This window comes from Astatotilapia calliptera, chromosome 16 (genome assembly GCF_964374335.1).
Source record: "Astatotilapia calliptera chromosome 16, fAstCal68.1, whole genome shotgun sequence".
Classification (NCBI taxonomy): Eukaryota; Metazoa; Chordata; class Actinopteri; order Cichliformes; family Cichlidae; genus Astatotilapia; species Astatotilapia calliptera.
The window spans coordinates 5,011,003-5,031,961 of record NC_137437.1 but is presented as its reverse complement, the minus strand read 5'-3'; the positions used below and the strand labels follow the sequence as shown (position 1 = coordinate 5,031,961).

Below are 20,959 nucleotides of genomic sequence, written 5' to 3'. Positions count from 1 at the left end.
TTCTGTTAAGAAAAGGGATTCTTACGATGTCCATCTGTTTAGTGTTGGCCATAGCCAGAGTCATGTTCATGGCATCGGTCTTGCTTGTATATTTGAAATTACTGGGGTGCTGGCGGTAATTTCTTTCATCCAGTGCAGCTTTAGCGGTTTTGGCTTTTTCAACATCCAGAGAACCAATAGGGACCCATCCTATACCTTTAGAGTAGCTGTTGTAATCTGACTTGTAGACATTCTGTGGGTATTTAGAGAAAATCTAAATTAATCAAAGGTCATAATCAAATATATACATATATGTAATGCTATATATGTTGTTCCAGGATGAGACCAATATATAAAGATAAGATGAAAAGAATACACACGTCACTCTGAATCTCCATCATGTTGCGACACAGCCGCAGGTGCATGTTGTCAGGAAGAAGCAAGAAGCTGTGGGGGATCTTCTTGTATCCAGCCATTGTCTGAACAGCAGAAGCCTGCTTGGCATGAGCCACACTGAGCATATCCACTGGGGTATGATACTTCAGCTTGGCCTTGTGGTAGTCCTTCTTGTAGTTCTTGTCACTCTGCATCTTTGCCACTTGCATATAGTGAACCAGCAGAGGATCATCCTGGAGGCTGCGGAAGCCAACGTGGTGGCCCTTTTCTTTCTCATAGGCCAGCTTATACTTGTACTGTATTAAATAAAATGCAATATAAGTAATATTATTAAATGCATTAACATTTAAAAATTATTATGAAAAGCATAATTCCAGCTTACATTGCTGGCAATGTTTCTTGAAGTTTTGGCTGCTACGATGGGAATGGAATCCTCTTTCATGTGATGTCCTTTGAGCAGATCTTGGCGGTGAGAATAAGTGTAATAATTCTAAACAAAAAGATAATCAGTGATATTGTTACAAAAACATTCACAATTAAATTTCTTTGTATGTTTCATATGTGCTTAAATCAATCTGCAGCTAACCTGGCTGATGTTGGCAGCATTGTATCTGGCTTGCAGAAATTGGGGGGCATCAGGAGGGAGATTGTAAGTGTGCATGAACTTCTCTCCGCTGGCTTTGTACTCTTTCTGTGTAATTACAGTGAAGGCAAGAATTTATTTCTTCTCTGAAAAGGACTAAATTTTAGATATGTAGCATAAGTCATTATTTTGTTTTGTCCTTCTCACCACATTCATGATCTTAGCATTGGTCTTAGCCAGCTCCATGCTCATGGAGTCAGTAGCACTGGTGAACTTGATGGTTTGAGGGTGCTGTCTGTACTTTTTCTCATTCAGAGCTGCTGCTGCCGTTTTGGCTTTTTCAACCTCCAGAGAACCAATTGGAACCCAGCCAATACCCTTGACCGAGGTCTCATAATCCATCTTGTAGTTGTGCTGAGAAATAGAAAAAAACCCAGAAAACAAGAAACTATTGTCAGACCAAATACCATTTTTAGAGAGTCCATACGGTTTATATTGCCATTAAGTCACAAGCATTGTTAATAACATACATCGCTGGAATTGTAGTTCATGGTGCGAGCAAGTTGCAGACCCATAGCATCAGGGAGAAGAAAGTATTTATGGTGGTGCTGCTTGTAGCCAATGTAGGTCTGCACTGCTGAAGCATGTTTAGCCTGAACCACACTGAGCATGTCCACTGGGGTGTGATACTTCAGCTTGGCCTTGTGGTAGTCCTTCTTGTAGTTCTTGTCACTCTGCATTCTGGCCACCTCCATGTAGTGAACCAGCAGAGGATCGTCCTGGAGGCTGCGGAAGCCAACATGGTGGCCTCTCGCCTTCTCATAAGCCTTTTTGTACTGGACCTAGGAGTTAAAGCACATGGAGCTTCTCTAGTTTTTTATATGTAACAATTATTTAAAAAGTGCAGCAAATTTGGTCTTTCAGAAAACTTACATCACTGGCAGCATGTCTGGCAGCTTTGGCAGCAACAATAGGGATGGCATCAGGCTTCAGGTCATAACCCTTAGCAATCAGCTCCTGCCAAGCAAACTTGTAGTAATTCTGAAATCACATAAAACATATAAACAATGTTTAAGGCATGTATCCATTATAGCTTTACGCAAACATGAACAGATGCACACACATACTGTGGCGATATACAGTTATATAAGTTTTAAAAGTGAGTTGAAAAAATATTTTATTTATTTTGCTTTTTTTATGTGCATTCGTCACCTTGCTGATGTTGTAGGCATTGCACTTGGCCTGAAGGAACTCTGGGACATCCGGGGGCAGAGAGTACTTCTGATGGATCTCCTCTAGACCTCGCTTGTAGAACAGCTATAAAAGAATAAATGTAACAGAGCAGAAATTAAAAGAAAGTAAGAGCAAACAAGAATCTTCCTAAAAGGGATCTTGGAAAAATGCAGAAGGAATTCGTTCTCCAGTATGAACAGTGACACTTGACTCACATCGCTCCTCTGAAGCTGGTTGACTTTGGCCTGCATCATGATGGGGTGGTCGTCGATAGATGTGAATGGGATCTTGTCTGGGTGTGTTCTGTATTTTTTCTGAAGGAAAAGAGTAAATAAATATTATTATTTTAATGACCTATCAGCTCTGAAATATGCATTTTGTTATTACCATGAGAGCAGATGTAAAGAAGCCACATACCTCATTGAGGATCTCTGCAGCTTTCTTAGCCTTTTCCACTTCCAATGAGCCATATGGGACCCATGGAGTACCTTTGGTGTAGCTGTTGTAGTCAGCCTTATACTCATTCTTTGGTGCAGAGAAACACACAAAACCAAAACAAATGTTGATGAATATTTAAGCCCACAATAGCACATCAGGACATGTTTTCATATTATGATGAAAAAAGCAGAACTTTAGCAAAACTGAGCAGTTGGAGTCTCTAAAGTCTGTTTGGACTTACATCACTCTGGATAACGTTGGCTTTCTTGGCCAGATCCAGCAGGACGCTGTCAGGTGGAAGGAAATAGTTGGTGCTGATGCTCCTGTAACCAGCCATGCTGGAAATTGCCTGGGATTTCTTAGCCAAGGTGACTGACAACATATCCAGTGGTGTATGATACTTGGTCTTTACTTTTTCATAGTCTTTTTTGTATTCACGCTGTGAAGATATAAACAAGAGATTACTCAGTTGCCCTTCTTTTTAACCCCCATAAATTAATATTTATTAAAAATATGACATCAACTAATAACTTACATCACTCTGGATTTTGGCCACATGGACAGAGTGCAGCATCTTCGGATCGTCGTTAATACTGAGGGCTCCAACCATCTTTCCCTTGTTCTTCTCATACTCCTTTTTATATTTAACCTAGTAATGAACAGAATTTATCATGGATTAGAATACATAACAGGTACTGCAGGTAATTTATCTGTTGAAGCAGTTGTTGAAGTAGGATACTTACATCACTGATGGCGTTTGTGTGAGCACGGGCAGCAAGGATTGAGATGGTATCCCCTTTGATCTCAAACTTTTTCGCTTTGGTTTTCTCCCAATCATACTTATAGCAGTTCTGCAAGAAGAAAGTGTGCCATTCAGGAAATTGAAATCGACAGTATGAGAAATCAAAGCTGATACGAGTTAAATTTTAGAGATATGCAAATATCGCAGTTACTTACATCACTGAGGTTAAAAGCGTTAACTCTGGACTGAATGAAGAAGGGGTAGTCTGGGGGTAGACTGTTCTTCATTTTTATTTCCTCGTACTTTGCCTTGTAGTTTAACTGCAGAAGAACAAAATGGTAATATTATTGTGTCAGTACTGCTCAGGGTATATTTTCTGATAAGCTGTTATTTGACTTTCTGTCACTGGAGGGCAGTAGTGTGCTATCAGGGCTCAGAGATGGTGACAGTTGCTTTCTCCACCTCCCCAACCCCTGTCTGATCACAGGGTTTATTCTGGGCCAACTGAATGCTTGTTTCTATTTATACTACAGAGAAATGGCTCTCCAGTTTCCATGGCGCCCATAGAAAGACAGCTGGGCTTCATAGATGATTGAGCAAATTTAAAGGTGATCTGCATATCTAGGAGAATTGGATTGACACAAGCTGGTGATTGCAAGAATTCCAGGCCATAAATGGACACCGAGAAAACAAAATAGTCACATTAATGTTACTATTATATGCAGGTATCACCTAAATGTTCAGTGCGTGTTTGTTAGCTTTACTGTACCAGTTTAAATTCTAGACTTTCCTACATTAGCACCAAGAGGAAGTGGTCCAAAAAAGGTACATACGTCACTTAGCTGTTTGGCGTTGATGGCGGCTTGAACTTGAACTGGTGAATCCACCACTTGTGTAAATTTCACTGTGTCTGGATGTTGCCGGTAAACTTTCTGAAAACCAAAGGATCAAAACAAAAATAATAATTGTCCATATACATATAAGAAATCCAAAAAGAACCTGGATCCATTTTATTGCAAAGAACAGTTTTATAATCAGCGACTACTCACATCGTTGCATTGATGAAGTTTCTTCCCAGCTTCGTATTCAGGCGTAATTGTTTGAGGAAAGAAGCATCTAGTTTTAATGTCTTCATAATCAGATTTATATAGTTGCTGTGAAATACAAAAAGTAAATATTGTGTTATGAGGAAAGGCTTGATGAGGAATATATTAATACATGCTCAAATTTTTTAATGCACAAACCTCATTTTTCATTTCCTCGACTTTCTGGCAGTGAAGCATATAAAGGTCCTCATAGCTTCCAATGTAGTGGCCCTTCACCTCATTTTCATACTTATTTTTGTAATGTGCCTAAAAGAAAATCAAAACGTGTGTTAAAAGAGAAACATAAGTGGTTCATATTCAAAGAAATTTTAACTCAACGAGCTCTCTTACATCAGAGAACTGCTTAAGTACTGAGTCCATCTGAAACTTGGGCGTGTCACAGTAGTTGATGCTGAAACCCCTGGATTTCTCATAGCTAGCCTTATATACTTTCTGGAAAGGAAATGGCAAAAACAAAACAAAGTCAAACAACGATAAAAAAAATATATGAGCAGCTACATACATACTTGTGGTACAGGAAAAACTACAGGAGAGTAATTGCAAACAACAAGCAAACACTATGTATTTCACTTCCACTTATCCAATTCAGGGTCGTGGGGAGGGGCTGGACTCTATCCCAACAATAACAGGGCAATTGGCCCGGTAATTTAAGCAATAATTAAACAACCGCCTAAGATTTTATAATTTAGTTTTCCTGAAAAGGCAAAAGGTCTATCTTTTGTCACAGAAGAAAAATAAACTTTCTGTACAGGGCTTTTTAAACACCTACATCACTGAGGATAGTGCCAGCATATCTGAGCTGCCTCAATAGAGGATTCTCTGTGGCGGGGAGCGTGTTGTAGTCAGACTGTGCTTTTTTCTTCTCATACTCCTTCTTGTATTGGACCTAAAGACAGAAACAGATCACTGTGAGTAAAAAAAGAGAGGAAAGTGTGATAATGAGGTGTGTTCAAATGGTTCAAAATGATGGCACAGTTGGTTGGCCAGCTAAGAAGTGTGTCTTTCGCATTTCTTGAAAACGATGCATGTTTCCCCTGTGTGTGAACGTGTGGGTGGCTATGAGGTGCAGAGCAACTGAAAAGCTTTGTCACACAGACTCGCATTTTATTCCTGCGTGCTAGTAAAGTAATGTGCATGGTGACAGTAAACCAAATGTGGATCTCTCAGTCATGCAGTGTGGGCACAATACAGTGTATCCCTGCGTCAGAGTGGACTGAGTCTCTTGACTCACACACTGCTCTGAGACATGGGTCAACTCTCTGTCGTGTCTTCCGCATGAGATCGGGCCTATAAAAATACTGTGTTACCTTTGTGTTTGTGCGTGTTTTCGCGCTTACCTCACTAGCAGCAATACGAGCCTTCTTGTTTGCATCATAAGTGGGTGTTTCTGTTTGCATGAAATAAATTTGGTCTTTTGTATCCTCATAATGTTGCGTGTATCTTCTCTGAAAGGAAAACACACAACAGTTATGTACAGAAAAAGGACAAAGAAAAGCAGAAATCTGAAATCCTTTCCTTTTAATAGTGAATTCTTACGTCGCTGAGGTTCTCCATTGCCACCCTGGCAGTCGCCACGTCGAAGTAAGGAGTCTCACACCACTGACCCTTTACATTTTTATTGTAATCTTCCTTGTACTTAAGCTGTGAGGAAAAGATGGCAATTAACATAAGAAGGTTTTTTTTTTATTAAAGGACAAATGAATAAATCTCATATGTTTATATAAACACATTAGGAATGATTGGAATTCCTGTCATTGTTAGCCTCTCCCACCTAGCTTAGTGTTGCTACTAATATCAGAGAGCAGGTGGACTGATCCCTTTCTCAGGGTTGGTTGGTGTCTGGGGCTCCTGCTTCAGTGCTTACACTGTGCAAGGCCCAGTTTTCTGACTCTAAAATAAGCAAAGATATTTATTACTCCCATGTCTAGTTAGGGGATGAACACTGTTAATCCTAGAAAAGTTGATGAGTCTAGCGAAAACAGATGCACTATACAGATAGATGGATAGACTATACAATGGATTAAATAATTGTGTACTGGTCTCATATTGAATTTATGGTATTTTGGATTTTGATCTAAACTAAAACTGCACTGCCCCAATCACTGCTCACTGTCTGTAGTGCATACTCCTCTACTCTTATTAACTGAAAGCACTGAACATTGCTTTCAGTAAGAGTTTGTGGACTTAAATATCTGATCTATGTATATTTATAGCTTAATGACAAGAAAAATTCATCAGTATATCTACCTCAGTGATATTGGTTTTTGTTTGATTTAAAATTGTTACTTACATCACTGCGCTGTTGGGACACTCTCTTGGCCAGCTCCAATTCAGGAGGATCAGGCAAGGAAGTATACTTAGCCTTGCGCTCATGGTGGCCCTTCTTATAGTGAACCTGTCAATCACAACAGGAGTTAACATTTACTAAGACGCTCAATTCGTCAACATCAATACCTGACTTTCATGCAGTTTGCCTCTACCTAAATAGACTGGTAATTTCCATGCATCGGGAAAAAAGTTTAACAACACAGAACCCAAGAGGAAGGAGACGTACAGATAACAGCTGTAATAAGAGCTTGACCTGATATAGCACCATGCACGATATATAATTTTCAATATTAGGTATTTACCGATATAATCAAATTAAAACATTAAGAGATGGAGGAAACACCCTCCAACGATATTACGAGTTTTGAGTCTTTTCTATCTTATCACCAGAGGGCGCTCTGCAACTTCCTTGTTAGCAACGTGTTTGGAACAGCACAATCACACCAACCAGCTGATCTGAGCAGAGCGTAAGGTTTTGTTACGCGACTTGTCATGGCACTAAAATATTATTATCTTTAAACTGCAGTCACATATTATCTTAATAACAACTCATATGTAACAACACACAACGAATGTTGGAGAAAATTTTTTCCTGTGTCTGAAAGAAAAAAATACTGGCCGATTCTTAAATCTTGGTCATCACCAAGTATCATCGTCACTGATAGAGGATAAGGTCAAAAAGTATCAGATCGATACTTTGTGATCCTATCTGTACGGAAGAGGATTAGTACGGAAGAGGATTAGGGCAACCGGGGGGGGGGGGGGCATGTCTTTTTTTCTTCTTTTCTAGAATTCTGAGATTAAAGTCAGAATTCTGTGAAAAAAGTCAGAATTCTAAGAAGAAAAGTGAGAATGCTGACTTTAATCTCAGAATTCTGTGAAAAAAGTCAGAATTCTAAGAAAAAAAGTCAGAATTCTGAGAAAAAAAAGTCAAAATTCTGAGAAAAAAGTCAGAATTCTGAGGGGGGAAAAAACAGAATTCTGACTAATCTCAGAATTCTAAGAAAAAAGTCAGAATTCTGAGATTAAAGTCAGAATTCTAAGAGGGGGGGGGGGGAGCGGGCATGTCTTTTTTTCTTCTTTTCTAGAATTCTGAGATTAAAGTTGGAATTCTGAGAAAAAACTCAGAATTCTGAGATTAAAGTCAGAATTCTAAGAGAAAAGTCAGAATTCTGTGAAAAAAGTCAGAATTCTAAGAAGAAAAGTGAGAATGCTGACTTTAATCTCAGAATTCTGTGAAAAAAGTCAGAATTCTAAGAAAAAAAGTCAGAATTCTGAGAAAAAAAGTCAGAATTCTGAGAAAAAAGTCAGATTTCTGAGGGGAAAAAAACAGAATTCTGACTAATCTCAGAATTCTAAGGAAAAAGTCAGAATTCTAAGAAAAAATGATTCTGTGAAAAAAGTCAGAATTCTAAGAAAAAAAGTCAGAATTCTGAGAAAAAAAGTCAAGATTCTGAGAAAAAAAGTCAGAATTCTGAGGGGGAAAAACAGAATTCTGACTAATCTCAGAATTCTAAGAAAAAAGTCAGAATTCTAAGAAAAAATAATTCTGTGAAAAAAGTCAGAATTCTGACTAATCTCAGAATTCTGACTTTAATCTCAGAATTCCGAGAAAAAAGTCAGAATTCCGAGAAAAAAGTCAGAATTCTGCAAAAAAAAAATCAGAATTCTGACTAATCTCAGAATTCTAAGAAAAAAGTCAGAATTCTAAGAAAAAAGTCAGAATTCTAAGAAAAAAAAATTCTGAGAAAAAAGTTAGAATTCCAAGAAAAAAGTCAAAATTCTGAGAAAATATTCAGAATTCTGAGAAAAAAAGTCAGAATTCTGAGGTTAATCTCAGAATTCTGACATTTTCCTCAGAATTCTGGAAAAGAAAAAAAAAATGATGTGCCCACTTTTTTTCCCCAGTGACCCTAGTCCTCTTCTGTATATCTAATTGTAAATTGTCCTAAATGTAAGTTAAACTGTGATGTATGACACATCCGAGTCAGCACAAACAAGTGGACACTGAGAGGAACATTTCAACATCTTTACACACACCATACGTGTTTTATAATTAACAGTGTGGTAATTGTCAATTGTCTTGTAACACTACAAGAAATAACACTAGTAACTGTCTAAAATAGAAAGCTCTAGGTGGTGTAATTCTATGTTATAATTTGCGTAATTTTATTTGTCTGTATAAAATGTTTTTGTTCTTTCAAAAAGCAATTTAATGATGCAGAGATAGTTAAAATGTATAGATTTGAAGAATTAACAACTTATAATATAGTATATATCATATTATAAGACATATCAAAACAGACACATTAGAGCAGAGGCTGGCTCAATACAGTGTTTTTTTTGTTTTTGTTTTTTGCAGATATAATAACCACAAACACACATTGAAAGTCTGAATAACACGACAGATATAGATAATAAATTTTACTTACATCACTAAGGACCTCCTGAGCCTTGGCCACCCTACGGAGCTCAGGACTGTCACTGTAGGGGTAGTACATGGTCTTATCTTCATCCCAGGCCTCGGTATAAAGTTTCTGAACAAGGTGTAACGTTATCACTTACTACGTGAATATAAAACATTTTAACAGATATTATAGAATTGTTAAATTATGCAATTATGTAATTTGGAATTTTTTAAAACTTTGGACTTAAAAGTCAGCCCTTGAATGCTACACTGGACTTACTTTGCTGTAGTTAGCAGCATTCTTCACAGCCTGAACCAGCTCAGGAGCATCAGGAGGCAGCAGGTACCTGTCCTTGGTCTCATCCCACTTCTGTCTGTACAGAACCTATAAGAGATAACAACAGCATTTGTGTTATACAATCAGCATTAACGTCATATTTATTCATTCTCTTTGTATGTTGGGAGATTTGGGTAACTTACCTTGCTGATCAGCTCAGATACATGCTTGACGTGGGCAATCTCTCTTGCTTCACCGTCGTACAAGCTGGTTGTCCGAGCTTTGTTTCCCTCCATACGGTATTTAACCTGAAGATAATGCGTGTTATTTCAAATTATTCCTCAGTAAAGCAAGATCCAATCATATTTGAGACCAGAGGCATATTTTTATGTTTTATAGTGTATTCATCATATCTTAAAGAGCACCTCGCTAAGCTGCTCCTGGGCCTTCCTGATACGAATCATTTCAGGCGTATCAGTAACGATGGCAGGAGGTGTCCCTTTGGACATTTCATAAGCCTGGCGATACTTATTCTGTCAGGGACAACGGTCATAAAATTTAAGTAAGTAATTAATGTCATACAAAGCAGGAAAACAACCAACAAGTAAAAGCAAGTAAAAAGTCAAATAAATGTGTATATATACATGCAAATAAAAACTCAAACTTGTTTCTTACGTGGCTGAACTGCTCCAGCATCTTCTGGCTATGGGCCAGGTATGGAGTCATGAACTTGGAAGTATCCACCTTGACCTTCTTCCTTACTTTCCTGGTGGGCAAGCCAGACTGGGAGAGGACAGAAGAATACAATTAAAGACCAAACTAACACATGGATCTCGTTTTATTGATTACGGTAGGGGGAATTGCCAGGAAGGAAAACGACAGGGAAAGCAAAAGGACTGGTGATACTTTCAAAAAGCAAACTTCTAGATATTTAATTACACTTCAATGCAAATGTGTCGACTGGACAATGATCTGATATTTTCAATATGAAGCAGGATTCCCACTGCTCTAATTACTCACCTCGAGTTAGTGAAATTATTTAATCATCAATGATTTATTCTATTTGGACAATGGAGATTTTGTATACTAAGGTTACGCCTGCTGAAATGTAAATGAATGAAAGACAAACCCAAGGCAAGCACTTACACCTACATTTTAAATGACTTGCATGCAACACAACATTGAGCAGCACATATCCACAAAGGTTACACTACCATATTATATTTGTTGGCCAGCAAAGCTGCAGGAAACCAAATTACAAAAGCCATGTGTTGTCTTAGTAAAAATGCTGAATCTTAACATATTTAACTTATTATTTAGCTCTAAAAACCTGCCAAAGCCAAAAAAGACAGCACATTATCTATACTCTATATACACATGCAGGAAAGAAGGGGGATGCACCATAAGCCATGGGAGACAAGGGTCTCCTGCCCTGCTTGAACCGTTGTGCCTGGGAGGAGGTGTTTTACCTGTAAGAACTGAGTCTTGTGCTCAGTGACAGTCGTCGTTGAAATCTGCTCAACATATTACAAATATAGGAAACACTCTGGTTTTTCAAAATTTCCAGGACAGATTATGGGAGAAACAGCAAAATATTTGTTTGGATTGAGGGTGATTTTTCCACAGCTCTGGCATTCATCAATTACTGCCACTGCCACTTTCAGCACTACGAGTAAGAAATCACTCTACACTGTATCGTGTTAGCAGCTGTTCTAGCAAATGCCCCCAGGCAGGCTAATAAGTAGAAACAGAGAAGGTTGTCATCGGGGACTTTTGGTGTAACCTACTTATCACCGGTCCACTCAAATAGAGTCACCTAAAGGAGGGGCAAAATTTCCAAAGGTGAAAATAGTATGGCTGCTGTCTAATTAAGCTTATTTTAAACAGAGGATAAAGAAGCATTAATATTCTATGTGAGCCCGAACAGCCTGAATCTTTGATCGTCTGACCAAGTCTAAAAACACTGCATACTCACATGACAACTGTTCTATTCTTATTTGTTATTTCATATACAAATGCTTTTGTTATCAGTTGCTACAGGACACAACAGTACACAAGCTGTTTGGACAGCTTTGTAATCTCCACGGCTGTTCACACATAGGTCTTATGGGTTTAAAGCACTGATTCAGCCAAACAACAAAACAAGAAAAAAACAAGAAAAAAGCCCCACAATTTAGCTCTAACAAAATCAATTTATACAGGATGTTTTTATTCTGTTAGCTCGGATTTTGAAATATCTCACCAAAGAGCGTTCTACCTTCAACTTAATATAATGCGGGGGTGCTGTATTTAGTTTCTGAGGCTTACATATAAATACACTAAATAAAAGAAAAGTCCCACTCACCTCAGTTAATTTAGAATTTAGAGGGTTTTCTTTTAACTTTTTGTAAAAATGCAAATGTGAATTTTTAAATGTAATTTCTAGTGACGACTTAGTCACTGACAGCCTCTCACATACATCCCCATCCAGGAATAGCACTTCTAATTTCTAACTTCCTTCTTCTTAGGATGAAGAGCGTTTACATAACATAAGGTTGAACATTAAGAGACAAGAGACCTTAAAATTTAGGTTAAATGAAAGAAAAGCCAGAGCTGAGAAAGAACATCTCAATCGTTTTTATCAACATTCGTAAGCGGCTTCAGTATATGAATCTCTCAGACAGGAGAGAACCATAGGTGTAGATGAACCACTGTAACTAAGCATCCCTACAGTTCAATGCAAAAAGACTCCTTGTCTGCAGGCCACATTCTTCCACGCATCCACCTCCCATAAGCGAATTTCTAGCACTGTGATATTAACCTGTTCCAGCCTATCAGGGGCTGATTTACAGCACAGTGGCCCGTCTAATTTTCTCCCCTCCCTTTCCTCCTTCCTCCACTCTCTGCCAACGTGCTCCAGAAGTCCATTTCTAAATTTGCCTGAATGCCAGATAGAGAACTGTACACTTTGCTCCTTAATGACCTGAGAATTGAAGCCATTTTTTTTTTCCTTTTTAGCGTTTATTATTATTATGATATAGAAACAAGTAAGAAATTTGAAAAGAAATAACTTAAATAATGAGTTTTTCAATGTTTATGTATTATGTATTAAACTAATCATATGTTTTATGTCTGACCTGGACAGCACTATGTTTCTCCCCATTCTGTAAATTAAATACGAAGCCATCTTACATTTTATTGAAAACAATGCATCTTTTCTCCGCAGTACAGATGAAAGTTCTAGTGAAATCAGAGTGTATTGATTTTGAGCGTAATTATCTTTCCTACCTCCCAAACGATTTACATCTCTTCACAAAAGGTAGTAAATCTGTTTGAAACAGTTGATATGTTATATGGGAGTTAAATGATTTTTTAAAAAATGTTTGCTTGGTTTGGATATTCTGACAACCAAGAGCAGTCATTCAGACTCCCCTATAAGATATCAGCAATATTAAGTTTGAACAAATACCAGGCTAACTTTAATCCTAGTTCACCAGGAAATATGGGATTAAATGTTAGCCTTCTGCTTTCACTCTTCCATCAGACACTGTCACAGAGAATGTAAAGGGACAAAAGGGACTCTAAAAGCAGCAAAACTGTGATGAAATCATGGGGGATGTGAGCACTCAATCTGGAGAAATATTTCACATGGGAAAATAGTAACTTCCAGAAACTGGCACACCCCCAAACTGCATGTAATCCAATCTTTGCGTGTCTATCATACACAGGAGGGACGCTATGGGGATTTAGGTGCAAATAGATCATTGCAATATATATTCCTCCTCAAGCAGTGTAGTGAAATCAAATGCTGGGATCTATGGAAAAAAGTCACTTTACATGTCAGACTTGTACGATTACATCTGCTTTACATGTGTTGCTGTCTGGCATATGTCAAAGGCTCAAGTAAAGGTATTTGCAATGCCAAAAGGACACAAATAAAATGCAACATTATATAATTAATAGAACTATTTTTCCATAATTGACTGTTAAGGGCAATCCAGGCCATCAGAAGGAGTCCATCTGAAACAGGATATACCAGCAGTCATGTATGTCTCCCTCCATGAACTGCTGACTGTAAGAGGTATCGTCACTAACCAAACTATTCATAGGGCCTTCCACTGGACTTGGAGATCCCACACTTAAATGTATTAAATGATATCACAGCTGAAGTTCTATTATCCAGATCAAAAGCCAAAATATAAAAAATGCAACAAGAGTACTTTAGGATTTAGTTACATGTGCAATTAAAAAGGGATCCACTTACCCTTTCCACAACCTCCTCCTCCTCCTCCTCATATTCTTCATATTCTTCATATTCCTCTACAATTTCTGTCATTTTGAGACGATTTGAGAGATTCTACACAAAACACAGATCACATTTTCAGGTATGCGTTACTCTGAGGGAGTAATATATATATATATATACATATATATATAAATTTTAAAAAAAACACCACAGTGTAGTGAAACATAAATGTTCTACGTGTTCTTTCAAAATAAAATCAAAAATTTTAAATGGGATATAATGGGACTTAGAGAAGATAGGACGGCTACACCAGGGATATTTCAACCCTCCTCTTTTTGTATATGTAATATTTATGTAAACATATATATAAACTATAACAGCAGCATATTGGCGTTTAAACAATGTCCTTGCCATACCAGCAAAGGTGTCTCGCAGTAATCTCTGACAGTAAGGAAGCTTCACTTTCCATCCAACAGGGCCTCAAACTGACAGTCCAACTCTGTGATTTGCCCAATTCCTAAACAAAACAATAACACAATGTGTAAAACACTTTACAACTTATTCAATGAATAATTAAACAGGGAGATCTGCAGAGTTTACTGTAATAGGTGAGACACTGACTAATTTTAATAGGCATCTGATTTTTGAATATGTGACTGCCACCCTTCCTCCCTTATGTGCTACAACACAGTTCAAAGGACTGTGCCTCCTGGCTGAAGGTTGGCGACAGCTGTCCAACAGCGCTCCAGCTATTTGACATGTAAGCTAATGCCACAGCCTGATTGGCTGACTCTGTTTAGCAAATGGAGATGCAATACCTTCTGAGGCTGCAGGTTAAATATAGGATTGCATACTAACTACCTTTTTTAGTACATGGATGCTCTCCCTTTGTATTAATATATCTATATTTTCTCTGCAAAAGAACTAAAGAAATCGCCAGAATCATAGCGGTAGAAGGATGAAAAAGCCAGAAAGCTTCAGAGACTATGGAAAGAAAACAAAAAGATTCAGACTCCTGCTGAAATTTCAGATACATCCAAAAGATGGCCTTGTCTCAAGTGACTTGGAGAGTCTTGTAGTTCTGGATTGTTTGGTTACTCCTTCAATGTGTAAAAGATTGTTCACACTCCTTATTCCTCAGCAGGGTATTCTTGGATCCAGATGGCAGCCAAGGATGGAAAATATGGATCTCCAAGCAGATGGAAAGCCATGCAGGGTGCAGACAACATGGATATTTGTTGTTTTTTGTATCCTTTCCTTTGCTTACCGGTTATGTTAAAGTTTATTGGTCTCCCAAGCCACCAAAGCCTCCCCAGCTTCCCTCCAGAGAAACGCTGGGCGACAGCACACAGCTGCAGTTTCTACCCAGGTTATCATGTGGCTGACACAGCCAATCACAGAGAACTGCTCTCGAGTTTCAAAATCTAAATATACCTATCTGATCCTTTCAGAAAAGAGCACCTGTTGAGGGTAATGCATCAGCGGTACAGTTATGAGGAAGGCAGTGGGCACTGGCAGTGGGGTCTCAGGAACACAAAAGTAAAGCCAGACTGTGACAGTGCTACCCAGTGCGAATGGCTTTGTGACAGACGTAATGTTGACAAGCAGCAATTTTCTGTAAAAGATATGGAAGTATGTATGACCAAGGCGTGAGCCGGCGAGGAGAAGGCTAGCTTAAAGCAGAGCATGGTTCTCAGTGTCATCCATCAGCTGATCCTGAGCTGACTACATCCTGTTAAGAACCAAGTCAACATCAAGCTGAGGATACAAACCAAGAAATGAGCATATGCCTCCAAAAAGTACAAATTAAAAATGAATAGCTACTCGAAGGTGTTGCTACTACACCACCAATGCCCTTGAATCAGAAATAAGCCTCTTAGAAATTAAAATGTCTAAGAAAGACTTGATTAATGTATTGAAATTATGACTGAGAACATCTAAATAATATATTTTTAAATGATTTCTTTGCATTGCAATCCTTTAAAATACATCTTTCCTGTTTTACTGCCATGAAAACAGTTTTAGGATTTTTAAATTCATTGTATTCCTCACTGTCACATGTTTTTGTGCACATCAAATGAAGACATTTTCAAAACATGAACAACCATAAAAGTGCAAAATATTGCAATTCCTATTGCTGAAAATACATTTTAAACCTTGTTTGGAAGTTTGAATTAATGCTTAAACTGTAAGCTGTAATGGCCAATTCACCAGCTGCCCACTGCTTTCTATTAAGTTAAAAACACCAAGAGAAGAAATCAATATTTCTGCCATCACAGGGGCAGCTCTAGATGTCCTCCTTTTTCATTCTATAAAACAGAGTAATATAGTTTAGCACCTCAAAGGTGAAGCAGCTGGTACTTTTTTTAACAGTGAATTTCCAGGCCGGTACAGCAGAACACTCAGGTGTTGTGTGAGCCACATGCAACAAAAAAGAAAAAAGCATTTTGCTATTATAAATAAATCAAGAACTATTTCTGGACCTCAACCATACAGCTGAGGTCCAGTGGTAGCTATAATTAACACAGCAATTCACTGTAAATGTATAGAAGACCAAGAAGTACCCTGCATTTTCTGTTCAGATGATGTGCCTCTATCGCTCTGGTATTTTATATCATTACTCTCACTCACTGCACCAGGAGCAGGGTGCTACCCGAGGACGAGATGGACAGCAGCAGCTGAATATCTCCTCTCTCGCTCAGTGTGCCTCTCTCGAAAGTGGTGGTGACCCTCCATTCTCTTATGAACTGGATGCTTGCTGCTTGGTCCTCATTGCCAACATCACTGCAACTAAAACAAAACAACAACTTGAGTGAGCTCACTTTTCCAGTTACCCCAAGAGATATCTACCCATGGTATATACAGGATCTGATGAGGACAGATAAAAATATTCTAGGCCTTATATTTCAGTTCCAAGTTCTGATTTTTTTTAACTTTTTTTTTAAATTTTGGATATTTCTTGCTTGTCCCCATAGAGTGAAATATATTGCTCCTGAGAAGAATGAAAAACAAAATATAGTTATTAAATATAGTTTCTTATTGATTTTCTAAATCTAACAACAAACAACTGTTTTAATAGTTGCAGTTTCTTTTGGAAGCGTGTGCACTATTTAAATTTCAGATTTTATGGTGCATCGAAGATAATTATGATTCTGCCATCCCAGTGCCAAAGACACCCAAGGAGGTGGCTATGTGATGCATAGTCATTGGACAAAAACGACTGATGACCAGTGAAACCAGAACACAACAGCTGCAAGACAGACAGCTACAACACAAACACTGCCAAGGGTCAATGATAAACCACCAGCACCTAGGATAAGTATGAAGCCCAGTGAGGTAAGAGCTTAAAATTAAACTAGATGGTCAGTCATAGAGGGACTTTGCCAAAAAGATGCAGGTGATATCACAAATAATAACCTATCAAAATGTATAAATGATGATATATATACCCTACTTTTTCTAGCTCTATAAGACACATGCAATAAGCTGGTTGGTTCTTGTAAGCAAGAGCTGGACTGATTTAATAATAAAATTTTTATTCTTTTTTGATGATTGAACAGTCAATATTAGCATCATTGTTGTGAAGACACTCACTGACCACCTGTTCAACTGCTCATTAACACAAATGTCTAATTAGCCGTTCACGTGGTAGTAACAAGTACTGAGACATATAGACATGGTAGAAACGACCTGCTGAAATACAAAGAGAGCATCAGAATTAAGAAGAAAGGTGCCAGATAGGCTGATCTGTGTATTTCAGAAACTGTGATCTACTGGGATTTCCCCACACAACCATTCAGGGTCCATAGAGAATGGTCTAAAACAGAGAAGATATGTAGTGAGCTGCAGTTTTCTGTGAAAAAATGTCTCTCTAATGCCAGACGTTAAAGAGTAACGCTCAGTCTGCTTCAAACTGATAAAAAGGTAGTAGTACCTCAATTACCAGTCTTTATAATCAAATTATGCATAAGAGCATCTCTGAACACACAGTGCCTTCAAGCAGCTGGACTAAAACAGCAGAAGACTACATCGGGTGGAGCTCCTGTGAGCGAAGAACAGGAAGGGTAGGCTACATTTTGCAGAGGCTCACCAAAGCAAGACAAAAGAAGAATGGAAAAATATTGTCCGATGAGCCTCAATTTCTGGTGTATTAGAATTTGGTTTAAAGAACATGAAAACATGTCTCCATCCTGCCTTAAATAGATAGTTCAGGCTGACACACTTTGGGCCCCCTACCTGAGTGTTGCTGCTGACCATGTCCATCTTGATGTTTCGCGCAGGATAATGTGTCTTTTCACAAAACTCAGATAATCTCAAATTGGTTTCTTGAATATTGCAGTATGCTCACTGTACTCAAATGGCCTCCACATTCACCAGATCTCAGTCCATCGGAGCTCCTTCGAATGTGGTGGAACTGCAGATTTGCATCATGGATCCACAGCTGACAAATCTGCAGCAGCTGTGTGATGCTGTGATGTTAATATTGACAAAACCTCTGCGGAATTTTTCAGCACCTTGTTGAATCAATGCCACAAAGAATTAAGACAGTTTTGAAGACCTAAGGTGATCCAACCCAGTACCTGTAAAATGTACCAGCTTTCAAACACACTTCTGCGGGAATTGCAGTGGCTGGCACATACTCAAAATAAAGTGAGGACACTGGTCTGTTATTCTGCACTGTGTATTTATGAAATGTTTAGTGCTGTCTACACTATTTATTGGTATTTTGGTGAAAGGGCTTTATTTTGAGTTGACATGCCCACCACAATAAAATCTGCTTTTAATGAAACATGTACAGTCTGACAATATGAGAAGCTATAGACCAAAGTCACCTCTGCGTGAGCTTTAATAACAATGACACATCTGTTGAAACATTTGCATCATTAAATAAACAAATCAGCATAGGTATGAGAAAAGTGAAAGAGTATGCAAAGCACATGAGTCCATGTCTCTAAATTTTCCTAATTTTATTATATATACAGGGAGTGCAGAATTATTAGGCAAATGAGTATTTTGTCCACATCATCCTCTCCATGCATGTTGTCTTACTCCAAGCTGTATAGGCTGGAAAGCCTACTACCAATTAAGCATATTAGGTGATGTGCAACTCTGTAATGAGAAGGGGTGTGGTCTAATGACATCAACACCCTATATCAGGTGTGCATAATTATTAGGCAACGTCCTTTCCTTTGGCAAAATGGGTCAAAAAAAGGACTTGACAGGCTCAGAAAAGTCAAAAATAGTGAGATATCTTGCAGAGGGATGCAGCAGTCTCAAAATTGCAAAGCTTCTGAAGCGTGATCATTGAACAATCAAGCGTTTCATTCAAAATAGTCAACAGGGTCGCAAGAAGCGTGTGGAAAAACCAAGGCGCAAAATAACTGCCCATGAACTGAGAAAAGTCAAGCGTGCAGCTGCCAAGATGCCACTTGCCACCAGTTTGGCCATATTTCAGAGCTGCAACATCACTGGAGTGCCCAAAAGCACAAGGTGTGCAATACTCAGAGACATGGCCAAGGTAAGAAAGGCTGAAAGACGACCACCACTGAACAAGACACACAAGCTGAAACGTCAAGACTGGGCCAAGAAATATCTCAAGACTGTTTTTTCTAAGGTTTTATGGACTGATGAAATGAGAGTGAGTCTTGATGGGCCAGATGGATGGGCCCGTGGCTGGATTGGTAAAGGGCAGAGAGCTCCAGTCCGACTCAGATGCCAGCAAGGTGGAGGTGGATGGAGTCAAGCTCAACTCCCAGTCCTACTGCCAGTTTCTGGAAGACACCTTCTTCAAGCAGTGGTACAGGAAGAAGTCTGCATCCTTCAAGAAAAACATGATTTTCATGCAGGACAATGCTCCATCACACGCGTCCAAGTACTCCACAGCGTGGCTGGCAAGAAAGGGTATAAAAGAAGAAAAACTAATGACATGGCCACCTTGTTCATCTGATCTGAACCTCATTGAGAACCTGTGGTCCATCATCAAATGTGAGATTTACAAGGAGGGAAAACAGTACACCTCTCTGAACAGTGTCTGGGAGGCTGTGGTTGCTGCTGCACACAATGTTGATGGTGAACAGATCAAAACACTGACAGAACCCATGGATGGCAGGCTTTTGAGTGTCCTTGCAAAGAAAGGTGGCTATATTGGTCGCTGATTTGTTTTTGTTTAGTTTTTGAATGTCAGAAATGTATATTTGTGAATGTGGAGATGTTATATTGGTGTCACTGGTAAAAATAAATAACTGAAATGGGAATATATGTTTTTTGTTAAGTTGCCTAATAATTATGCACAGTAATAGTCACCTGCACACACAGATATCCCCCTAAAATAGCTAAAACTAAAAACTACTTCCAAAAACATTCAGCTTTGATATTAATGAGTTTTTTGGGTTCACTGAGAACATGGTTGTTGTTCAATAATAAAATTATTCCTCAAAAATACAACTTTCCTAATAATTCTGCACTCCCTGTATATCCAGAGGTTAAAGCAGGACAGAACGATCCAGAATGACATTCCAGCTTTTCCGCTTAATGCATAATCAAATAGGTGAGTTAAATTTCAGTGTGCTGCAGCCTGGTGTTGTTTCCAGTTGAAGGCATGGAAAATGTAGTCAGTAAATTACAAGCAAACATTATCCCACTGTCTTGCTGACACTGTCAACACAATATAATGCCTGTTATTCATTCAAGGTGCAGGTGAACATAAAGTTGGGATTGTGGAACTTCAACATATAGTGAACATAAAGAGAGCAACTGTGCTTAAAGTGCCGTCTCCCAGGGAAGAAAAAAAAATAGTGATGGCCACCAGTGCTACTTCCTAGTAGATGCGCCTATGGAGTAAATTAGAAAATGCTATGTTATTTTCAAAAAAGCTGACTTCTGACCTTGAGGTTGAGGTCATTGAGATTCAAACTCACAGGGATTTTTAGTAGCTGGACCTATGGTATGAATTTCAAAATCCTATGTCGCCTCATTCTCAAGTTCTTGCATTTACAAACTTGGGTGTCCAGGCTGCCTGCCCCCCTGGCAGAGTGACAGTAATACCGCATGAGCTATTGGCTGAGGGGTAAAAACATCTGAGAGTCAGAGAAAGACGTCAGTAAGTCAATGAGAGGACAGGAGAGGAATTTATATATCCAAAAATATATATACCAGCTTCTAAAGTGCGGCATCCCTGAAAAAGCTAGAAAACCACTGGGATAAATAAATGTAAAATCTACCACAACAGTAGATTTAATATCGTCT

General features: G+C 38.5%; 1 protein-coding gene across 1 annotated transcript in view; it reads right to left on the bottom strand.

Annotated features, from left to right (window-relative positions):
- neb (nebulin) overlaps nucleotides 1-20,959 on the bottom strand; it is a 69,081-nt gene that overhangs the window by 47,185 nt on the left and 937 nt on the right. The window contains exons 2-30 of the mRNA XM_080291026.1: nucleotides 16,351-16,504; nucleotides 13,733-13,825; nucleotides 10,165-10,272; nucleotides 9,915-10,022; nucleotides 9,693-9,797; nucleotides 9,493-9,597; nucleotides 9,238-9,342; nucleotides 6,768-6,872; nucleotides 6,014-6,118; nucleotides 5,815-5,922; nucleotides 5,247-5,363; nucleotides 4,808-4,909; nucleotides 4,616-4,723; nucleotides 4,421-4,525; nucleotides 4,205-4,303; nucleotides 3,587-3,691; nucleotides 3,373-3,480; nucleotides 3,165-3,278; nucleotides 2,871-3,068; nucleotides 2,609-2,716; nucleotides 2,407-2,505; nucleotides 2,171-2,275; nucleotides 1,892-1,999; nucleotides 1,489-1,800; nucleotides 1,166-1,372; nucleotides 962-1,066; nucleotides 758-865; nucleotides 360-671; nucleotides 26-232 (exon numbers count right to left, since the gene is read on the bottom strand). Coding sequence (XP_080147152.1) covers nucleotides 26-232; nucleotides 360-671; nucleotides 758-865; nucleotides 962-1,066; nucleotides 1,166-1,372; nucleotides 1,489-1,800; nucleotides 1,892-1,999; nucleotides 2,171-2,275; nucleotides 2,407-2,505; nucleotides 2,609-2,716; nucleotides 2,871-3,068; nucleotides 3,165-3,278; nucleotides 3,373-3,480; nucleotides 3,587-3,691; nucleotides 4,205-4,303; nucleotides 4,421-4,525; nucleotides 4,616-4,723; nucleotides 4,808-4,909; nucleotides 5,247-5,363; nucleotides 5,815-5,922; nucleotides 6,014-6,118; nucleotides 6,768-6,872; nucleotides 9,238-9,342; nucleotides 9,493-9,597; nucleotides 9,693-9,797; nucleotides 9,915-10,022; nucleotides 10,165-10,272; nucleotides 13,733-13,825; nucleotides 16,351-16,504 — 3,823 coding nt within the window. The remainder of the gene's footprint in view (nucleotides 1-25; nucleotides 233-359; nucleotides 672-757; nucleotides 866-961; nucleotides 1,067-1,165; nucleotides 1,373-1,488; nucleotides 1,801-1,891; nucleotides 2,000-2,170; nucleotides 2,276-2,406; nucleotides 2,506-2,608; nucleotides 2,717-2,870; nucleotides 3,069-3,164; nucleotides 3,279-3,372; nucleotides 3,481-3,586; nucleotides 3,692-4,204; nucleotides 4,304-4,420; nucleotides 4,526-4,615; nucleotides 4,724-4,807; nucleotides 4,910-5,246; nucleotides 5,364-5,814; nucleotides 5,923-6,013; nucleotides 6,119-6,767; nucleotides 6,873-9,237; nucleotides 9,343-9,492; nucleotides 9,598-9,692; nucleotides 9,798-9,914; nucleotides 10,023-10,164; nucleotides 10,273-13,732; nucleotides 13,826-16,350; nucleotides 16,505-20,959) is intronic.